The 20,181-nt window shown below is 36.6% G+C and overlaps 1 protein-coding gene across 2 annotated transcripts; it reads left to right on the top strand.

The window, feature by feature from the left end:
* On the top strand, nt 1-17,092 carry eml2 (EMAP like 2). Of its 2 annotated transcripts, XM_060887963.1 has the most exons (22): nt 1-153; nt 3,003-3,188; nt 3,895-4,021; nt 5,336-5,440; nt 8,298-8,326; nt 8,674-8,803; nt 8,952-9,101; nt 9,794-9,863; nt 10,126-10,236; nt 10,376-10,471; nt 10,748-10,882; nt 10,972-11,071; nt 11,883-12,037; nt 12,663-12,788; nt 12,896-13,027; nt 14,904-14,971; nt 15,138-15,226; nt 15,373-15,470; nt 15,562-15,649; nt 15,761-15,856; nt 16,253-16,383; nt 16,478-17,092. In XM_060887963.1, exons 1-22 carry the CDS (start codon nt 84-86, stop codon nt 16,601-16,603), a joined length of 2,418 nt encoding a protein of 805 aa, XP_060743946.1. In that variant the 5' UTR covers nt 1-83; the 3' UTR covers nt 16,604-17,092. The 2 variants fall into 2 exon arrangements, with proteins under 2 accessions (XP_060743946.1, XP_060743947.1); XM_060887964.1 differs by lacking the exons at nt 1-153; nt 3,003-3,188; nt 3,895-4,021; nt 5,336-5,440 and adding an exon at nt 6,243-6,426.
* Nucleotides 17,093-20,181: the final 3,089 nt, after the last annotated feature.

Here is a 20,181-nt window from a genome sequence, read left to right on the forward strand (position 1 = left end):
ACAGACACTTGGAGCGGAGAGATTGCTTATTGTAAGGGATATATTTGTCGTTATTTGGTTTTGGGGGAGAATAAGAGACAGAAATGTCTGAAAGAATAGCATCGTGTGGGAATCTGTGCGATAAGAGCTCCCTTCTTCTTCGGTATTGTAACGGTAAGTTTGGAACGAGTGTGTGTTTGTGCGCGAGCGCGCGCGCGCAGTCATGATGAAGGTGCTCAGCCAGCTCGGTCTCTAATAGCGCGCTGTGACTGTTCTTTGTTACACTGCTTCACTTAGCGTCCCAACACAGCATGAGATAGTGTTTGCCCTCTAATATTTAAAGCATTGATTGGAAAAGCGGAATGCACAGGTGTATAAGCCATTATTGCATAAACAATATAGTTTAATTAGCTTTTAGAGGAAATATGGAGGCATTCGGAATGTGTCTACATGATACAGCAATAGGGGTTATATATTAATAGAAGCATTTGTTTAAATGACTGCTATCGCGCATTGCATAAATGCAAATGACAACCATCATGTAGGATATATTTACATTTTATCTCTTTGTGAATGGATGGTCCTTGTTGGCCTGCTCACTTGTGATTTACATGGATAAAACGTGAAGGTTTTGATAACTGCTTTAAAATTCAAGAGATTATGTGGCTTATGAAAGATATGTATTTTTATTAAATGATGTCATTGTTGTCAGTCAAAGGGTTATCCCCTTGAAACATACTCACATGAGTGGTTTGACAAGTAGCTCTTAATAGCACTCTGTATTGTTTACACTGTATACAAAACAATAGCATGGACACTTACAGTATACAGAATATGAGCCAGTAGAGTAAAAAACGGTTGGCTCTTTCATTTATTTGTTTAGCTTTGATCTATGTGAGACATCTTTGGGTATGATGTTATGCATGTAGAATTTAGCCCTGGAATATTTAGAAGTTGAAACAATTCCTTCATGAGATCAACAATGTTTGAAGAATTCATGATTTCAGAAATTTTCCATGCATTACCACATTCTTGAAGCACCACATTCTTGAATTATTCCTTGCATTACCACATTGTAATGAAGACATATTCATGATACACAATATATACTTTGATATTCACCTTTGTTTATAAAGTGCCTGCAAACCACTCTGCCACACACAGTGTTTGCTGTTGGGTTATTTATTCTCACAGAATTTACTCTTGATTACTATATTATACTGTCATACTTTTTAGCTTAGTAGATCTATATATTTTGTTTGGTGAACAAACTACCTGTCATGCAAACATGTAAAGTATTACCTACATACTGTATATGGATATTAAAGGCATTGGTATAAATAATTTCTCTTGATACCTACAACTACCCTCATTGGCCATTTTATCAGAGAGACAATAGTCCACCAAACAAAAATGTGAAAGATTCATCATAACAAAAATCTTATGGTTAAAAACAGAGAGTATCTGAGAATGTGGCCAATGAGTGTTCACACATTGCAAATGTTAGTATCACTGCTGTGCTAAGAGTGATCCATCACTCAACTAATCTTTGGTCAGTGGTAGTCAGTAACTATTGATAGGATTGCTAACAAATTGTGCAGCTGAAGGTCAACAGCCAATACAGCAATTTTTAGTAGGTTTCTTTGTTAAAATAAATGTACCAATGAACTCTGTGTTGCTACAAGGTATGTATACCTAATAAATTGGCCAATGAATGTACATAGAAACGATTACCAGGTTTTATGTATTTGGTGACTGTGTAACAGATGGTTAGGACGAATGACAGATGGATACTCGGATTACCAGTAAGCCTATAAAGTGAAACTAATTTAATGCAAACAAGAAGACAAGGATTTATTTCAAACAGTTGTATAATGGCAAAAGAAATATTACATAACAACTCCCCCACATTCCTTATATTTCATACATGAACACTACATTGTGCATTCTTTAAATTAAATTTGAGAGGGGTATTATCAATTTCCCAAGTATTGATAAATGGAGCCTGTTTTTTGGTATCAAATGTTATTTATGGATGAAAGCTGCTGCTCAGTGCACTTCCTGGCAGTGCCTGGTCACTGCATCATTCAAGTCTGGATCTTTTCCAAGCCTCTCCACTTTAGACAGGAGCAGTTATATAGTCTGCTGCATAGGGGATGGCAGCAAAAAGCAGTATCCTGTTACAAACAGCTTTGCAGAGGGCAGAGAGGGGGTGAAGGGGGGGGGGGGGAAGGAGTTAGAGCGAGGATCAAGGAAGGTCCAGACACAGAATCAGCTATCTCGAAACAGGAAAGGAGGGAGAAAAAAGCTGCTGCCAAACCCCCCTAGAGAAAGCAAGCTAGAGCACCATCGGGTGTACCACTGACTGACTGTCTGACACATTTAGCCCTGACTGGGATGGCAGGTAGGAGGGGACTTTTCACCTTATAATGAATATTTTAGTAAGCTTGCTAACTGAACCTTGGGTTTCCTTTTGTTCTGTTTTGTATTACTCTTTCCTCTTCTTTGACCCTCCCCTTCTCTTCATCACATTGTATTCTCTGTCCTGGTGTCCTTGCTGTTGATAAGCTGGCCACATGCAAAAAGTACGCTTTAGCTGTGCATGCTCTGTGTTAGCAGGTGCTGACACCAAACAGAAGGTTTATTAGACTTGCAGGCTGATCATTATATTATCTTTGAAAACAAGCAAGCCTTGTTGTTTCTATATAAGTATAGATAAATTGCTATTGTAAAGATAAAACACAAATATATTTTTATTATGTTTTCTTTTAAATATTATTTACTTATTGTTTGCATTGTCCTTTAAATCAGTCCTTTGTTTTGTTGGACAAATCAACATTGTTGTAGTTCTCTTGCAAATGTGATGGACATCCACCATGCTGCTCACTGCTTCTTGTCTCTGATTTAAATAAGTAATCATGTTGTTTACATTTGTAGGAGAGAATATTTACACATGAAAATGTACCACCCACTTCTCAGTAACACCAATTATAGGTTGTCACTCTCCTCTGTCTATTTTTTAGACGATAACTTCTCTGCAGGGAGTGGGATGGAGATGGATGACCGTCTAGCTCACCTGGAGCAGAGGGTGCAGCTGCAGGAGGATGAGATCCAGCTGTTGAAGGCTGCTCTAGCTGATGCACTCCGCAGACTGGGTTATTGTGAGGAACTCACACAAGCCAACAGCAGGAAAGGAGCACCCACCAAAGGTGAGCACTCTCATGACAGTTGTATTTAACTTTACCTGTCTGGGGCATGGTCCTGCCTGCCAGGAAGACACAGTGATAGCAATGTATCTTATCAAAAGGAACACATCTTAATTTTTCCGGTACTATTTGCATGAGTGGAAAATACTTGATAAATGGTAACTCATTACTATATTTAAGTATTATTAAAATTTTCTTAGGTATTATGGAAAATGAATGCTTGTACTCTAACTGAATTCCTTACGTTTTTAAGTAGAACTTTAGAATGTACACATTACAAATCTCTTATTTTCTGTTTAAGCCACCAAACTAGTGTCATCTTTCAACTAACAAACATATAAAAAATGTTTATTATATGTTGTAAACATGACATTTTAAAGTCTCATCAGTTACAAAAGCATATACTTTTTCTTTTATACATGAACATTTAATTGCATCAAGATTTTCTAGTAAACTTTAGGCTACATATGTACACATTAAATGAACAAGATCTTCATGTTATCCAGATCTATATTTATTTTAAATAAGTACAATGTTTTTATTACTTTTCCACCCCTGACCAGTTGCCTGTCCTTTTTTCTTAGTATGATTAAAAGCTGTTTTCAACCTGCAGTTATTGTTACATCTAAAACAGTTGTATGTAAAACAGACCTATATCACCTGGTTTGCTCATTTGCTTATCTTATCTGTTGCTGCTTCCTGGATTCAGTCCGCCAGATTCTACAAGCCCTTCCATCCAAGCCTTTAGCCAATGGCTATGTTGAACATAAAAGGATGGGTGGCTTCCCATCCTCACCTTCCTCTCCTAAAAAGGAGGTCCTGATGTCTATCAAAAGGTAAAACTAAAAATGTTAAGTATTTTGCAATGTAACATGAAAAATAAGAATGATATGAGAAAAGCTCTATCATGACAACACTACAGTAAAATCTTTGGACACATCTTATTAAATCTTGTGTAAAAAAGAACTGGAGAATAAAACAAAACCAGCCAAAATGCTCTCTGTATACTGAATGTGGAAACTCTTTCAAGAGGTGACTATATTATGAAGCTGATTTGGAGAAAGTCAAGAGATTACTAAACTGGTATCAAGGCACAAAGAGGCTATTTTTAAGAATTTTAAATATAAGATGGCTTTGATGTATTGATTTATTTTATCATCAGTAATGAATGAGTCATGGTGAGTCTGGCACCTTTTCTGGGATCACTAGGCACAAGGCCGTAATTCACACTGGATGGGACAGCAGTTTACCACAAGGGACCATCTGTATATTTATATACACACACACACACACACACACACACACACACACACACACACAGACCTGAAGCAATCTTAAAGTCACCAGTGTACCTACTGGAATTGTCTTTGGGAGGAAAACAGAGAACCAAGAAGAAACCTACACAGACACAGGGGGAACATGTGAAACGCCACACAGACAGTAACCAAAGCTCAGGAATGAATGGGGCTGTGAGATGGCAACAGCGAATGTAAGGGTAGAAATGCACTGTGTGATTAGGTGTGTCCAAACTTTTGACTGGTATTGTTAACCTGTGTAATTTGTTGCTGTATTGTTGATTTGATAAAACTTGTCTGTTTGCATAAATTGCTATGACAATGGTGACTATTATTATTATGGGTGGTAGTGGTCGTTGTCATCAGCAGCATCATTGAGAGTCTGTTGTCTGACGTTAGTGTAATGATTTTCAGTATCACCTAAAGGTGGCAATACTGAGCAATGAACGTGTTGGACAGGCTTGTATGCCTACTCCAATCTGAAATAATCTGTTTTCCTATTTACATAATGCATACACCAGACTCTCTATTCAGTCAAGATAGTCTAATTAGTATAATTAAAAAGTTAAAAAAAAGTTTAAAAATTTGTTTCCAGTTTATATAACATCTGATTACTTCTAAATGTGTCAGGACTGTCCGATCCTACATAACAGTATATAGTTTTAAAGTTTGTTCAGTTTTATACAATTTGATTGCAGTGCTTTAAACGTTCTCACCTCCTCTTTCAACAGTCAGTGTGTTTTCCTTTCTTGCATACTCTTTTCATCTCTTACAAGCCCCTATGAATTATATATGTGCTGTGTATAATACCATGTCTGTGCTTTTATCTCCATGTACACACTTCTCATCTGTCAGAAAGAGCATGTCCACAGAACGTCTATCCACAGTCAGGAAAGAGATGGCAGACACACGCAGCAGAACCACCTCATCCAGCAGTTCTACTTGTGGCAAAAGAGACAGGTAATCAGTCCGCTCATTTTCTATGGCAGGTCTTTTTTTTCTTGATTTCTTATAGTAAGAACTGCATGCATTCATGTACAATGCATCCTGTCATTATGTGAATGAAAATTTAAAAATGAAAATCTTTTTGTAGAGCATGTAATGTCTACCTTTGATAATAACTGTGACAACATGATTGCATGCTCTTTTTTGTATAGAGTGCTACTTTTTTTAGTACTATATTGTTTTGTAGTTTTGTTTTGAGGTTGCTCTGTATTCCAACAAAATTTCAGAAAGTCAGTATCAAGATAGACGGATTTTTTTTTAATTAGTCGTGTTAATATAAGCAACAATAAATGATTCAGCACTGTCATTTTTTAACTTAATTTTAACTTTGTTTGCTTTTGACTTATACGGTCATATTTTCTTACATTTGTCTGTCTTCTTACAAGCTGTAACTTGCTTAATGTTTTAAACATGTCTCCTAGTAAACCAGGTTAAGCTGCACCAATTGTTTCTTATTGTTTACAGCCATAGTTCAAATGTTATTTTAGCTTGTTCAAAGGAGAAAAAAAAACCATGCTTTGTCTCTTGGTAACACAAACCATAGGCAGGTGTTCAAATTTCACTTCTGTATAAGCTAGGCAGATAAAGAGTTAACTCTCACCAGACTAATAAACCAGGACACCTGCACATTGAGTAGTAGATAATCCTACTGGATCACAGTGAAATTCTGTGCAACTGCGTCTGCGTGGCCAGCGCCCTCTTTAATAGTTACCTCCACCACCACAAACCTCAATGTAGCACTGCACTGAATTAACCCAGGGTGTGTTTATAGTGGAAGGGGCTGTCATTTAGAAGGAGGAAGTGCATTGCTATTGGTTGTATAGAGACATAGCCCAACACAGTATAAAGTTGCCTTACATAAGGAAGTTGTCCGTTGCCTGTTCAATCCCGTTGTCCCTTATTATTACTCAAAAGAAAAGCACTATGAAGAAATCACAAAGGTAAACATTTCTATCTGTTTTATTTTTGTCATTTTAAGAATTTCTACTTGCATGTATGCACTCTAAACAGATTTTGGCAGATTTAGTTAATACACCAAGCCAAGGTAAAGTGTTCTAATTTTGGTAGTCTGTTAATATGGCTTTAAAGCTGTTGGACGGTTATCTATAAGTGAGTAAATAGATAGTTAAAAAGCTTTACAAGGTCTACTGAACATTTGAAAGAGCTCCTCTTGCAGACTAACAGGCACATACGTCCTGCAGTAGCACATTTACACCAGGAATTGAATTGTTTGCTTTCCTTTTGTTCTTGACTAAAGATGTGAGTTTGGAAATAAAAAAAGTGGGTTCGCCCAAATTCACAGTCAGGGAATTGTGAAGCCAGTTTGTTTATCTTCATTCGGAAGCCTCTTAGTCACTTTGGTTACAAGATTGCCTCATTAGTTCATATAAAACTAGAACAATATAAGTTAAGAGTTTATGTTTTTAAGTGTATTGTGACTGAGTGCCATATGTTTATACCAGTGATTTTCATACCAACTAGCTCTTGCTTTAAAAAAAAGTGTTTTGTTAGCATTTGTAGGTGAATAAAATATTGCCACTATTCTCATTTTAAGAAAATGTTTTAGAAAGTGCAGTGGTGAGAGTTTCCACTTTGGTTATAAAACCTCTGCTTGTGGCTGTAACAAGTCTTATGATGTAAACACACTTAATGATGGTGTGAGTCACTGGGAAAAACATCTACATGTTACCATCTGGTATTTTTTTATTTTTTTTTATTTGTAATGACAAGCACATGCAGAAAGCTTGATGCATGCACTACATGCACAGCTCCTTCAGTGAACTGCTAAAATTGCATTTTGTAAAGATTGGTCCCCTCCACCCCCCACATATCCACATGCATTAAGCATATTGACTTCCCCTAACACACCCTCGATGATAGGATTCTGCCAGAACAAACAAACCTCAAAATGGCTGAATTGAATCCTGCTCACTTCTGCACACATCTTCTCTTTCAATGTTGTTGACTTAACAAGCATTTATGTCTCATTGACAATACCTTTTTAAAACTTCTTTTCTTTTACTTTATATTCAGATACTTTATAATTTACTTTAGTGTAAAATTGGTGTCTTAGTCAGCAGTATGTTAAAATTACTTGGAAAGAATACTGATTTCTGTGCTGCCTGATTTGATTAAAGCGTTGCCTATAATTAAAGGTTTAAACTGCATACTAGACAAAAATCTGTCCACTTTTAGAATGCATTACAGTTGCTACAATTGAAGACACAGCCAATAGCCATTCTTTACTTCAGTTTCTGATTTTTCAAAAGATATCTTAACATTTGTTAATTTATTATTTTATACCATATACTTGCTAGATCTTCTAGAAATTTAAAAAGTACCTCCAAATTCTGTTGCTGATTGCCGTTGGGACTCTGTCCTAATGATTTCAGTGATAGCTGTTTAACTGCACATGTACTGATAAGGGGTAACAGACAATGGGACATTGCATGTGATGATGACTTCATGAAATACACGCAGTCACAGAAAGAGATACAGAAAATCATGGGCATACAGCAAATCTTCTTTGAACATTAATAATTACATGGGCTGTAACTATAGATGTACAGTATGTCTATTTTCTTTGTGTGTAAGCTGCTCATCGCTTTGTTGCATTAGTGGACACTAATGGCTTAACGCTAAAGGATGAAATTTTATAAAATATTCAAGCTCCACCTTTAAACACTTAACCTTTAAAGACATTTAATGATGTTAGTAAAGGATTAATATATACTCAAATATATCATTTATGATAAAAGATTCATGATGTGTGTATATATAGTTAAAGAGTTTTGTTTTTGTTGTCTTTCAGTAAATCCAAAGAGTGCACCTTCAATGCTGGTAAGTTTACACCCAGCAGTTGTTTCACATTGATGCTGTATGCTAGAGGATGTAAGACAAGTTTTAGCCCCTGCCTCTATTATATATTGACACAGCTTTGTGAAACCTATACACAATTAATATTAAAAATCAGATACAGCTTCTTAACTAGCAAGCAAAAAAAAGATCATCATCATTGTCCTGTAATTAGATGTAAATATAATTAGATGGAATTGCAAAAACCAATTGCTGAAAAAACATGACATAAAAATGTATATTAAGGCCTACAGCAGTGGTTTGACATTAACATGAGTGAGAAAAAGGAAAAATTCTGTTACTTGAGCAGCTTTTTGCCCTGTATTGAACAGAGGATGGGTATGTTAGGATGTTCCTGCGTGGCCGGCCAGTTACCATGCAAGTTCCTGACCAGTTGAGAGAGAACTACAGTCTTGACCAAAAGGTGGCACTGACAGACCGCAAGCTTAAACTTCAGTGGGTGTATCCTTGATATGTGATTCATTACTTGTTATATTATTATGCTGCCAAGTGTGCATAATATAGCATATTCTGCATTTTTTTGAAGGTATTATTAGCATAAATTCCTATGTTTCACTTTTCATTTAAGTTTCTTAACCTAGTCTGTCAGTTATGGTTACAGGGGCAGAGACTGTCGCTCTAACCTCTTCTTGTTGCCTACTGGAGAGATTGTCTACTTCAATGCTTCCATTGTTGTGTTGTATAATGTGGAGGAACAGCAGCAGAGACACTACCTGGGCCATAACGATGATGTAAAATGGTAAATATCTTCGGTATTTGCAGAGCCTTCAGTGTACCAAAAGATACACTAAATGTGTTTGAACACGGAACAGGTTTGTCAGTAAACCGCAATCTGTTTCCAAATGAATCAACCTTTCATAGCCAATACAAATTAAATGCTGCTATTATCATTGACTGATGATATCTTGATCAAAATTGTAGATCATCTGACCATCACTTTTTAATCTACTTTTATCCATGTACTTGGAGGAAGGAAGTGGGAAAAGGCTTCTGATACAATTTGCATCCAAATCGACCCAGGCCATTTTTCCCTTTTACTCCTGTCATTCTTTAGTAGGCTCCTATCTGTTAGATAAGTTAAATCAAGCTGAATCAATACTGTATTCAAATAGGCTTATATTTCTTTAATTAATACTATGTCACTTGTCCCTAGCAATGTTGATAGCAATGTTTAATGCAAATCAGACAAATATCTTACTGTTAAATGCTTTTAAAATGTATTTTTTAACATAAATGTTAAAATCAAATTTTAGAATTATACACATTTTAAACTATATTCTAGATTTTCCAAACTATTTTTATATTTACAAACCTTGTTTGTTAGTTGTTTTGTTTAAAAGTTCAGTGTTCCAGTGCATGCTTAATGCTCCTGGAGATAGAGCTATATTTATTAACTGACTGACTGTGACCAACTCAATGTTCTCTTTGTAGCTTGGCCATCCATCCTGACATGGTCACCATAGCAACAGGACAAGTGGCTGGAACATCCAAAGATGGCAAAGTAAGACTTGGGTTTGCCTTTTTTTCTCTCTTTTATTCATTTATATATTTATTAATTGGTTTGTTTTGTTAATTTTCAGAATTTTTAGTGAGTTAGCTTAGTGAAGGACATGTTTTCCTAAACCTAAAATGTTAAAGAATGTTTAAATATATTGCACATTGATATTTATTACAAGTCTGAATGAAACATGTCTAAATGGAAATACGTTTGGGTATCTATGTGCCACAAACTTTTTTTTTTTTTTTTTACTTTCTCTTATAAGCTGTTGGCTCCTCATGTTCGTGTCTGGGACTCTGTTAGTCTGAACACACTACATGTGATCGGGTCTGGTGTTTTTGACCGTGCTGTCAGCTGTGTGGCCTTCTCCAAATCGGTGTGTTGACAGGTTTTTTTTTCCTTCTTTGTTTTAAATATGACTTGTTATACATGAGAAGGTGCACTGACAGATTGTAATAAGTAAGTTGTTTCTAATTACAAATGTGAATAAATGATGTATCTTTTTACACCTCCAGAATGGCGGTGCTTATCTGTGTGCAGTTGACGATGCAAATGACCATATCCTATCTGTCTGGGACTGGCAGAAAGAAAAGCAAATTGCTGATGTGAAAGTAAGATAAGAATGATATACTACTAAATGTCACTATAGTGCACTAAACACTTACTTATTATTTAAAATTAAAATACTACTGCTTTGTAAGTGAAAATGGGAGCACATGAGCTGTAATAAACTGGAATAACTGATAACTAGGTGCTGTGGTTTGTAATAACCATGGGAGCACCACATCTATGGCCTTTTTGTCTATGCAAGTCGATTTAATTTAAATCATGAGACTACACTGTCAGAATTGTCACATTCCATCTGAGGTTTGCTCTTCATTTTGTAGTGCTCAAATGATTCGGTGCTGGGAGCAGTCTTCCACCCCATGGAGGCTAAACTGATTGTCACCTGTGGGAAGTCCCACATCAATTTTTGGACTATAGAGGGGAATACTCTAACTAAGCGGCAGGGACTGTTTGAGGTTTGTGAACTCCATATTTGATAATGTTATGGTTTCCTATTATTTGTATTTTGCATCTGTTTTTAAGGAATTTTTGATGTTTCACTCAGAAACATGAGAAACCCAAGTATGTGCTGTGTGTCACCTTTGCTGAAAATGGAGATGCAATAACTGGGGACTCCAGTGGAAACATCTATATTTGGGCTAAAGGTTGGGAAATCCTTTCTGTATGCCAGAGTAATCTTGAACTCTAACACTTAACTTTAGTTACCTTTTTGAAAATAACTTTGTACACATTGTAGAAGAGCAATACACATCCTTCAAAGTGGTGTATGAAAAGGCAAAAACTGAGTATTGTCTGTATTATACAGTATACTGAAAGAAACCAAACAAAGGTAATACTGTGTCTCAACAATGAAACTTTGAAGATCAAAACGGTGCAAACAGGCTTTCAGCATTACAGTGTAATACTTATTAAACACATCAAATGGGTCATTGAAGTTCAAAATAAACTGTCAAAACAAGTTACAGTGCAGGAGGGATAGAAGAAACTTATGGCTTTGATGTCTCATATGAGCTGCATGTACTGTACCAAAAGGAAGCATTGTGAACAGGAATATGCAAAGATGTGTACTTCCTTAAAACCTCTAACAATAATTGGTATAGCTTTAGGCGATGTTCATGCTCTGCAGTTTGTGTCAGAGTAGGCTGTAATTGTAGAGGTGAAACTGATCATTTAAAGATTTAAAAATGGACTTTGTGTACTTTAGCCTCAGATTCCTGTTCTTGGCTGACAGGAGTGGAAAGGGTGTAAAATGATAGTCTGTGACCATCTCAGTGATGGTATAGGAAGCAGTCTTCTCTGTATGTTGGACTGAGCTCATGAAAGAGAATGGCCATGAAGTATTTCAGTTTATGCAAAAACAGGACTGCAGGCAAATCATATTTGAATAACAAATGGTATTGGTGGAGAACCTGCACTTCCATGATCTTTCAGTTGATGGTGGATTTTTATGGACAGGTGGTAGCAGAATCAACCAGGTGGTGGCAGGAGCCCATGAAGGTGGGGTTTTCTCCCTTTGTGTGCTGAAGAATGGTACACTAGTGTCTGGAGGAGGGAAGGATCGCAAGGTGGTGCTGTGGGATCACGAATACCACAAACAGAATGAGATGGTGGTAAGGCAACCTTCATGAATATAGTTTATTTCCAAAAGCCTCTTTTACATTCTAGAGTTGTTATTCTTAAATAATTGTAAAGTAGTCCTTAGAAAGTCAAAACAGGCATAGGCAAACACTGCAAGGTACTTCAGCTATTATTGTGTATATATACAATGTACATTTATAATAAACAGTTCCAGATTTTAGACGAAACAAATATGGCTGGAGATGTAGTTTGTTGAATGAGTTATTTTGCAAGTGTTTTTCTTGATACTGTGTTTTTAATGCATCATCATTGCATTACATATTATACTACATTTGAAGTAACATTGAAACTTTTCTAATAATATAACGTATTCTATTAAACTTGAGGATACATGCAAAATCTTTTGATTCTGTCAAGATTTTCTTTTTATCCGCATATTTTCTTTCACAATATTTAAGATTCTCTTTCTCTCTCTCTCTCTCTCTCTCTCTCTCTCTCTCTCTCTGTGTGTGATATATATATATATATATATATATATATATATATATATATATATATATATATATATATATATATATATATGCCATTTTAAAAGGCACACATTAAAAGATTAAACTAAAAAAAGACAGTAAAATATGAACATTGTTGTGCTTACAGGTTCCTGAGGCTTTTGGGCCTGTTCGTACTGTGGCTGAGGGAAAACAAGATGAACTATTTGTAGGAACCACAAAAAATGCTATCCTGCAAGGCTCCTTCTCTGGTGCTCTCACACCCATCGTTCAGGTTCAATGCAAATAAATAATAACATTGCAAGTATTCTAATAATTAAGAAATATTGGCATCATCATTCCCCTAACACTGTCTTGTGTCTTTTAAAACTAACTTGACAGGGTCACACAGATGAGTTGTGGGGACTGGATGTGCACCCCAGCACTGAACAGTTTGTGACCTGTGGACAAGACAAACAGGTCCACCTGTGGGATGTTGATTCCCACCAACCTCTTTGGAGCAAGACTATTGAGGTTTCCAATTGTTTTTTTTTTTTCTTTACAATATATGTATTTTATATCTATATACTGACAAATAAACGATCAGTCTAGAATTTAAATGGTAGGTTTATTTTAACAGTGAGAGACAGAATAAGGAAGAAACACATTTAGCAAAAAAAAGTAATCGAGTTGATTTGCATTTTAATGAGTGAAATAAATATTTGAACCCCTATCAATCAGCAAGATTTCTGGCTTCCAGGTGTCTTTTATACAGTTAATGATCTGAGATTAAGAGCACTCTACGGTGGCCGAGAAGTGCAAAACAAATTAACAAATCCGAAAACACATTAGCAATTTTGAATGGAAACTTACCGATCATTGGACAAGACACCTGTCACTCAAGATAGACAGGTATGGAATCTTATGTGTAAAGTGCTCTGTTTAAACATAAGAAGATAACAGAATTAATCCACAGTAATCCAATTCCATCCATTCCAACTTTTCCCTGCGGCAGACTGTTGAACTTCATGTATACCTTGAGTGACAGGTGTCTTGTACGTGCTCCAATCACAAACTATACCAAACTCTTCCGGGTTGTCTGAATTGTCGTTGTGTTTTCAGATTTGTTAATGTGTTTTCGGATTTGTTTATTTGTTTTGCACTTCTCGGCCACCGTAGCACTCTCTTAAAGGGACACCTGTTCACAGAAGCAATCAATCAATCAGATTCCAAACTTTCCACCCTGTCCAAGACTAAAGAGCTGTCCAAGGATGTCAGGGACAAGATTGTAGACCTGAACAAGGCTTGAATGGGCTACAAGACCATCGCTAATCAGCTTGGTGAGAAGGTGACAACAGTTGGTGCAATTATTTGCAAATTGAAGAAACACAGAATAACTGTCACTCTCCCTCGGTCTGGAGCTCCATGCAAGATCTCACCTCGTGGAATTTCAATGAACATGAAAAGGTGAGGAATCAGCCCAGAACTACAAGGGATCTTATCAATGACCTCAAGGCAGTTGGGACCATAGTCACCAAGAAAATAGTTGTTAACACATTACGCAGTGAAGAACTGAAATCCTGCAGTGCCCACAACGTCCCGCTGCCCAAGAAAGCACATGTACAGGACCATCTGAAGTTTGCCAATGAACATCTGAATAGATGAGAACTGGGTGAAAGTGTTGTGGTCAGATGAGAAAAAAGTCAAGCTCTTTAACATCAACTCAATTTGCCATGTTTGGAGGAGGAGGGATGCTCTCCCTATGACCCCAAGAACAGCATCCCCACTGTCAAACATAGAGGTGGAAACATTGTTTTGGGGTGTTTTTCTGCCAACGGAACAGGACAACTTGGCAACAAAGGAGTGGCTCAAGAAGAAGCACGTTAAGGACCTGGAGCGGCCTAGCCAGTCTCCAGACCTTAATCCCATAGAAAATCTGTGGAGGGAGCTGAAGGATCGAGTTGCCAAACGTCAGCCTCGAAACCTTAATGACTTGGAGAGGATCTGCAAAGAGGAATGGGACAAAATTCCTCCTGAGATTTGTGCAAACCTGGTGGCCAACTACAAGAAACGTCTGACCTCTGTGATTGCCAACAACGGTTTTGCCAATAAGTACTAAGTCATGTTTTGTGAAGATGTACTTATTATATACTTGTTTCTCTCATTAAAAGGCAAATCAATTTATAACTTTTTCTTAAATCTGGATTTTTTTTTTTGTGGTTATTCTGTCTCTCCCTGTTAAAATAAATCCAACAATAAAATTATAGATTGATCACTTCGCGGTTAGAGGGCAAACATACAAAATCTGTATCTGTATGTGTGTGTAAACATATCTTATATATAATATGCACACACATTGCTGTTTTTTGCTCTATTTGTCATCTCTTTGTTGATGTACATTGAAATCCAGGACCCTGGTCGTTCTGCTGGCTTTCACCCAGGCGGCACCGTGTTTGCTGTGGGCACCATGACTGGAAGGTATGCCTGCACATGAGGGTTTCATCATGAAGTCAACAAGAGTACAATCATGAAGTGTTTTCTTTTGGGGGGAGGACATATTTAGTAGTCTGCATCTATTTTTCTTTTTTTTTTTATCAAAATTGAACTTTGTATCATTCTTCTTTTGGTATCATTCATGCCGTAGGTGGTTGGTTCTGGACACTGAAACCAGGGATCTTATTTCTATGCACACAGATGGGAATGAAATCATCTCCAATGTCAGATATTCTCCAGGTATGCAAAGTTTAAATTGGTTAGTTGAATAAAAACAAAGCAATGAAGATAATCAAAGACCTCATTTTGCATTTACACTGACATTCACAAGAACATCTACAGGACAAAGTATATTCAGTGTTCAAAACAAAGTTTCTCTCTTTTAGATGGTGCATACCTAGCTGTGGGTTCTCATGATAACTTTGTTTACATCTATGCTGTGACTGAGAATGGAAGAAAGTATAGTCGTCTTAGCAAATGCACTGTGAGTCATTTTTTTTGTTCATATTTGAAAAAATCTGGATCATCCCTCCAATTTTAATAACATCGTCCCACTATTATGTCTCTTCATTCAGGGGCATTCCAGCTTCGTTACTCATCTAGACTGGTCCACCAACAGCCAATATATTGTCACAAACTCAGGAGATTATGAGATCTTGTACTGTAAGTTGCTTTGTCAATCTGTGGTCTTCATACACTAATACATGATTATAATAATAGATAGCCTTGATGATTACATTTTATTTTATAATTCTAACAATCTCGCTTTAAAAGGGGAAGCATCCACTGGGAAACATATTACAAGTGCAGAGGTTGTACGCAACCTGGAATGGGCCACTTCAACTTGTGTGCTTGGATTTGGTGTGTTTGGTGAGTCATATCACTCAGTAATATGGAGTTAGTGGTTTCTCATGTTTTTGGAAAACAATAATTTGGGTGTAGAGTAACTCTTAAATAAAACCCATTTTCTCATTCGTGTGAGATTGGCCGTATTTGAAGAAAATTGTTGCATGTTAATTGCTGGTGGTGGAATAGCAGTTATCTACTTTCCAGTTCTTGTCTAAAAACATTTCCAGAAAATCGTTTAAAAGTGACCCTGTCAAACTATCTGTAAATTACTTTAAGTAATTACTTTAAGTAATTTACAGCTGGTCATAAACTTGTAGTGTTGAGATTTAGAATTTGGTAGGCCTAAGGAAAAAGTCTGATTCATGTAAGACCCTTCCTGTGTTGATGAAAATATTTTTCTCTGTCTCATGTTGCTAGGCATCTGGCCAGACGGTGCTGATGGCACAGACATCAATGCTGTTTGCAGGTCAAATAACCGTGGTGTCCTGGCCTCAGGCGATGATTTCGGCAAAGTGCGTTTGTTCTCTTACCCCTGTTCTCAGCCAAGGGTACGCTTCCTGCACTCATCTGTGCAAACACATTAACACGTGCTGTAGAAATGTAATTCAGTTTGTAAAATTTGCTTTCTTTCCATGCTTTCAGGCGCCTAGTCATGTATATGGTGGGCATAGCAGCCATGTGACCAATGTTGCCTTTCTTCATGATGACAGCCATCTTCTCTCTACTGGAGGGAAAGACACCAGCATTCTTCAGTGGGCACTTGTCTAACTATGCCTGTGCAAACCTGCTGCTTATTTACTGTAGCCTCCTGCCCACTAGAGGGCAGCACTGCTGTGCCTACCCTGCATCAAAACTGTCCTGTCAGTTTATAGTCTGCTAAAGCTGTGTGTGTAATGTGAATCACCTTAAGTGCTGGTCTGGGACCAGGTTTTTTTCAGCTATGTAAACAGATAAATCTGGGCCAAATAATATAGGATCAGTAATTCGCTAGCCTAAAATATATTGTGTACCATGCTTATGCATGACTGAAGTGAGCAAAAGAGGCATGCCCTAACTGTTCAGCTGTTCTATAAGCCTAGTAAGAATGATTTGACCTCCTTATATACAGTAAATATTGTATATTATGCAGTCACTGAGTGGACATGTGTTTCGGAAACTACATGGTGATCTGTGGCGGTTAGTGCTTCATATTTATCTAGGAGTGAACCTAAGATGTGCTTTGCCTTCATTTTGTTAATAAAGTTTCTACTGTACTCACATTCTCACTTCTCTTCAAAAGTGACCGATACCCTTTTTGTAATGATCCTTCAAATTCTCAACTTTGTATTGGGTTAGTAAAAACACTTTCAGCGATTTTCAAGAGAATGCGTTTGTGTATTTTCCTGTGTCAATGTAGACGTATGGAAAACCTATTTCAAATGCAATACAATACAAACATTTTCAATAAAATTTATGGCACAGCATGCAAGGCATTTATATCCATAAATGAAAGCTATAAACTGTTATCTGTACCCTGGGTTTGGCCCACTTCTGGACTATTGAGCAACAACTTTTATATTTACAGAAAACACATAAAGGCAGCCAGAATCATCATAAGTTAAGTCTGAACAACAAACATCCACCTTCAAATTTTCCAGTCAAATTTCCTTACCTCCTGTTTTCATACGGGTTCTCAAAATATTATCTAAACAGGTATGTACTATGCAGGAGTTTACAATATCACATCTTATTTTTAACAGGTTTTTTATTTACCCCTTTGTTTCAGCCATGTTCAATCAGAGAGCAGGAATTGTTTTTTTTTATTTCTAGGAAACTTGCAAAGGCTTCAGAATTTAACAAAAGAAAACGTTTGAAAGTATGAACATCTTCCTTTTCCTTGTTCCATCACCTAAACTTCATATTAAGTGGCACAGTCACAAAATTCCATCAAGATATGCCAAGGTCAACCATGTTTTTGGTGGGTTATACAATCACATTCAAACCTCTTCAAAAGCATAAGCGCCACTTTAACAAAAGAAATGTGGGGAAAAAAATTATATTGCAAATGATGCTAATGATATTGACATAGGCTACAGTTCACCTAATGAGTTAATACTATCATCAAAGTAGGTTTCACAACATGTGTAGGTCATTTTTAAAACTTACAGGCATCTTTTCTGTACCATATAGGACACAATAGTCATCTAAAACAAGAAAAATAATCTAAATCGCAGGTAGCTGTGATTCAAACTAATACTCTTTTCCAGTTTCTAACCACAGGAGATACATGCTTTTTTAGGGAAAAAAAAAAATTAATATGCTTTTACAACAAACATTTTAGAAATGTGATTGCATAGATGGTGCTTCCTCAACAGCTGTGTGGAACAGCCACTTCAAAATGTTTTTAGAGCAAGATAAAAGGAAAATCTTAAAATAGATCGGCTTTTAAACCACACAGCGCAAGACCTGCAATCATTTCCTTTCTTCGTCTGCTCACTTCACTTTGAAATTAAAATAGAATGAAGTTGCAAACAGGTATGCAGTTGTAGATATATATTTGACAATATATTGTTTGATTCTTTGTGACCATCAGACATTTGTGCATTCAAACCTTAGGACCACCAGAGAACCACTGTTGGTCCTAACCTACCTGAACCCTTAATTACTTAAGGGTTGTCATGCCTAAATTATAGGTTACACTGAGATGAAAGTGTCTACAAATTTATGTAATTGTAATTTTAATAATGTAAATGAAAATGATTTGCCCATCTTTTGACTACCAAAGATGGTCTGATGAAAATAGATTTGCCTTTTCTGTCTGCATTGACCTCTGTTATCAATCTTCTGACAAAAATGCAAATTTATCCAACCCTGAACATACATAAACTGTAGACAGGTTCCACTCATAAAACATCTTAGGTACATTCTGGGCCTGACATTGGTACAGATAATGGCATAATTGGATTTTGTCAATGATGCTCTGGGGCAGAACATCGGTACTGATGGATATCATATTACCTAGGTTTTATCAGGACTGACTTTCACTCTAAGAGGTGAGTGAGTGCTGAGAATTTATTTGCAACTCAAAAATAATTAAAGCATAAGAAAGGAGAGTTGAAAAGGAGCCATCCACTGCAAAGCTGGTATGCCTTCCCTTGACCACAAGTCTGGGTAAAATAGCAAATAGCATCCGAGTGTAGATGTTTTACAAATATTTTAAACTCGTTCAGTCCTGAATAAAGATACTTCAGAAAGACTGACTTTAACTAATCAGGGATCAGTTAGTCTTACTTACATGTAATCTAATATTCCTTTCAAACCTATTCTGCAATTGAATTTTTACTAAGCATTCTGTGAAATACATACATATAAAATATAGTTGTCAAGGTACAGTTTATTGTACTAAAGGTGAATACTGAGCATGATATGCACTAGTAATAAGTAGCCAGTGATCAGTGATCAATAAATCATATAAAAATAAGGCTGATCGCAGATATGGCTGGCTAATCTTATTATACATGGTAAGATGTTTTAGTGTACTATTTTCATGTCATACATTTTACATAAAAGATCCTAAAGAAATCCCCAATCCTAACAAGGTCATAATATTCTAATCCTTTTATTACTCCTGTTAGTTTGCATTTAAGATATGGTGTTATCTTTTAATGATGTTTACTGAAAGAGACAGACTATTGCAAAGAGAGGTGAGTATGGTTTTATCTGACACTAATGACCATGTTATACCGTAGGGAGAATCATTTCACAACAGTTTTGTAAAACACTGACAGAGGGGGTGGAGCCCTGTTGGTTCTTTTCACAATGTGCTCTAAATGTGAGAGCTGACTGCAAGGAAGAGGAAGAAATATAACCCAGTCTATGTGGATTTGGAGAAACTCTATGATTGCAGGAATGTCTGGGTCAGCACTGATTAAGTCATATACAGTAATTAGCTGAATAATTAGTTGGATGTCCAGCTGTGTGCAAAGTGTCACATAAGCTCAATATTAAATACACCTATTCCTGGAATTCCCCAATGATCTTTGACATTCTACAGGGAACCATTACATTTATCAAAAATGTAAAGACAATGGTGTACAAGTTCTGCCTAGAGAAGGCCATCCACCAATATTTATTAAAATGGTACGGGTAAAGATTAGTCAGAGAAGATCCCAAGAGGCCAAGGATAACTTTAAAGGCACTGGCGAGACACAGCTAATATGGGAGAAGCTGTTTAAATGGTGACCCTAAACCGGACACTCCATAAAGCTTTGGTTTATTAAGAGTGACAAGAAGAGAAGAAAAGGCACACAAGTTTGCATGTTTGTCACTGAGCAAAAATGCAGAAAAAGGTTGCCTTGTTTAGTGAG

The sequence above is a fragment of the Tachysurus vachellii genome, chromosome 15 (genome assembly GCF_030014155.1).
Source record: "Tachysurus vachellii isolate PV-2020 chromosome 15, HZAU_Pvac_v1, whole genome shotgun sequence".
In the NCBI taxonomy this organism is placed as follows: Eukaryota; Metazoa; Chordata; class Actinopteri; order Siluriformes; family Bagridae; genus Tachysurus; species Tachysurus vachellii.

Excerpts from the sequence above, each read along its gene's own strand:
- eml2 (XM_060887963.1), top strand. The coding sequence starts at position 84 with ATGTCTGAAAGAATAGCATCGTGTGGGAATCTGTGCGATAAGAGCTCC. Across the intron at positions 12,789-12,895 it reads CTCTCACACCCATCGTTCAG|GGTCACACAGATGAGTTGTG; the intron begins GTTCAATGCAAA and ends CTAACTTGACAG. Across the intron at positions 15,650-15,760 it reads AGATTATGAGATCTTGTACT|GGGAAGCATCCACTGGGAAA; the intron begins GTAAGTTGCTTT and ends TCGCTTTAAAAG.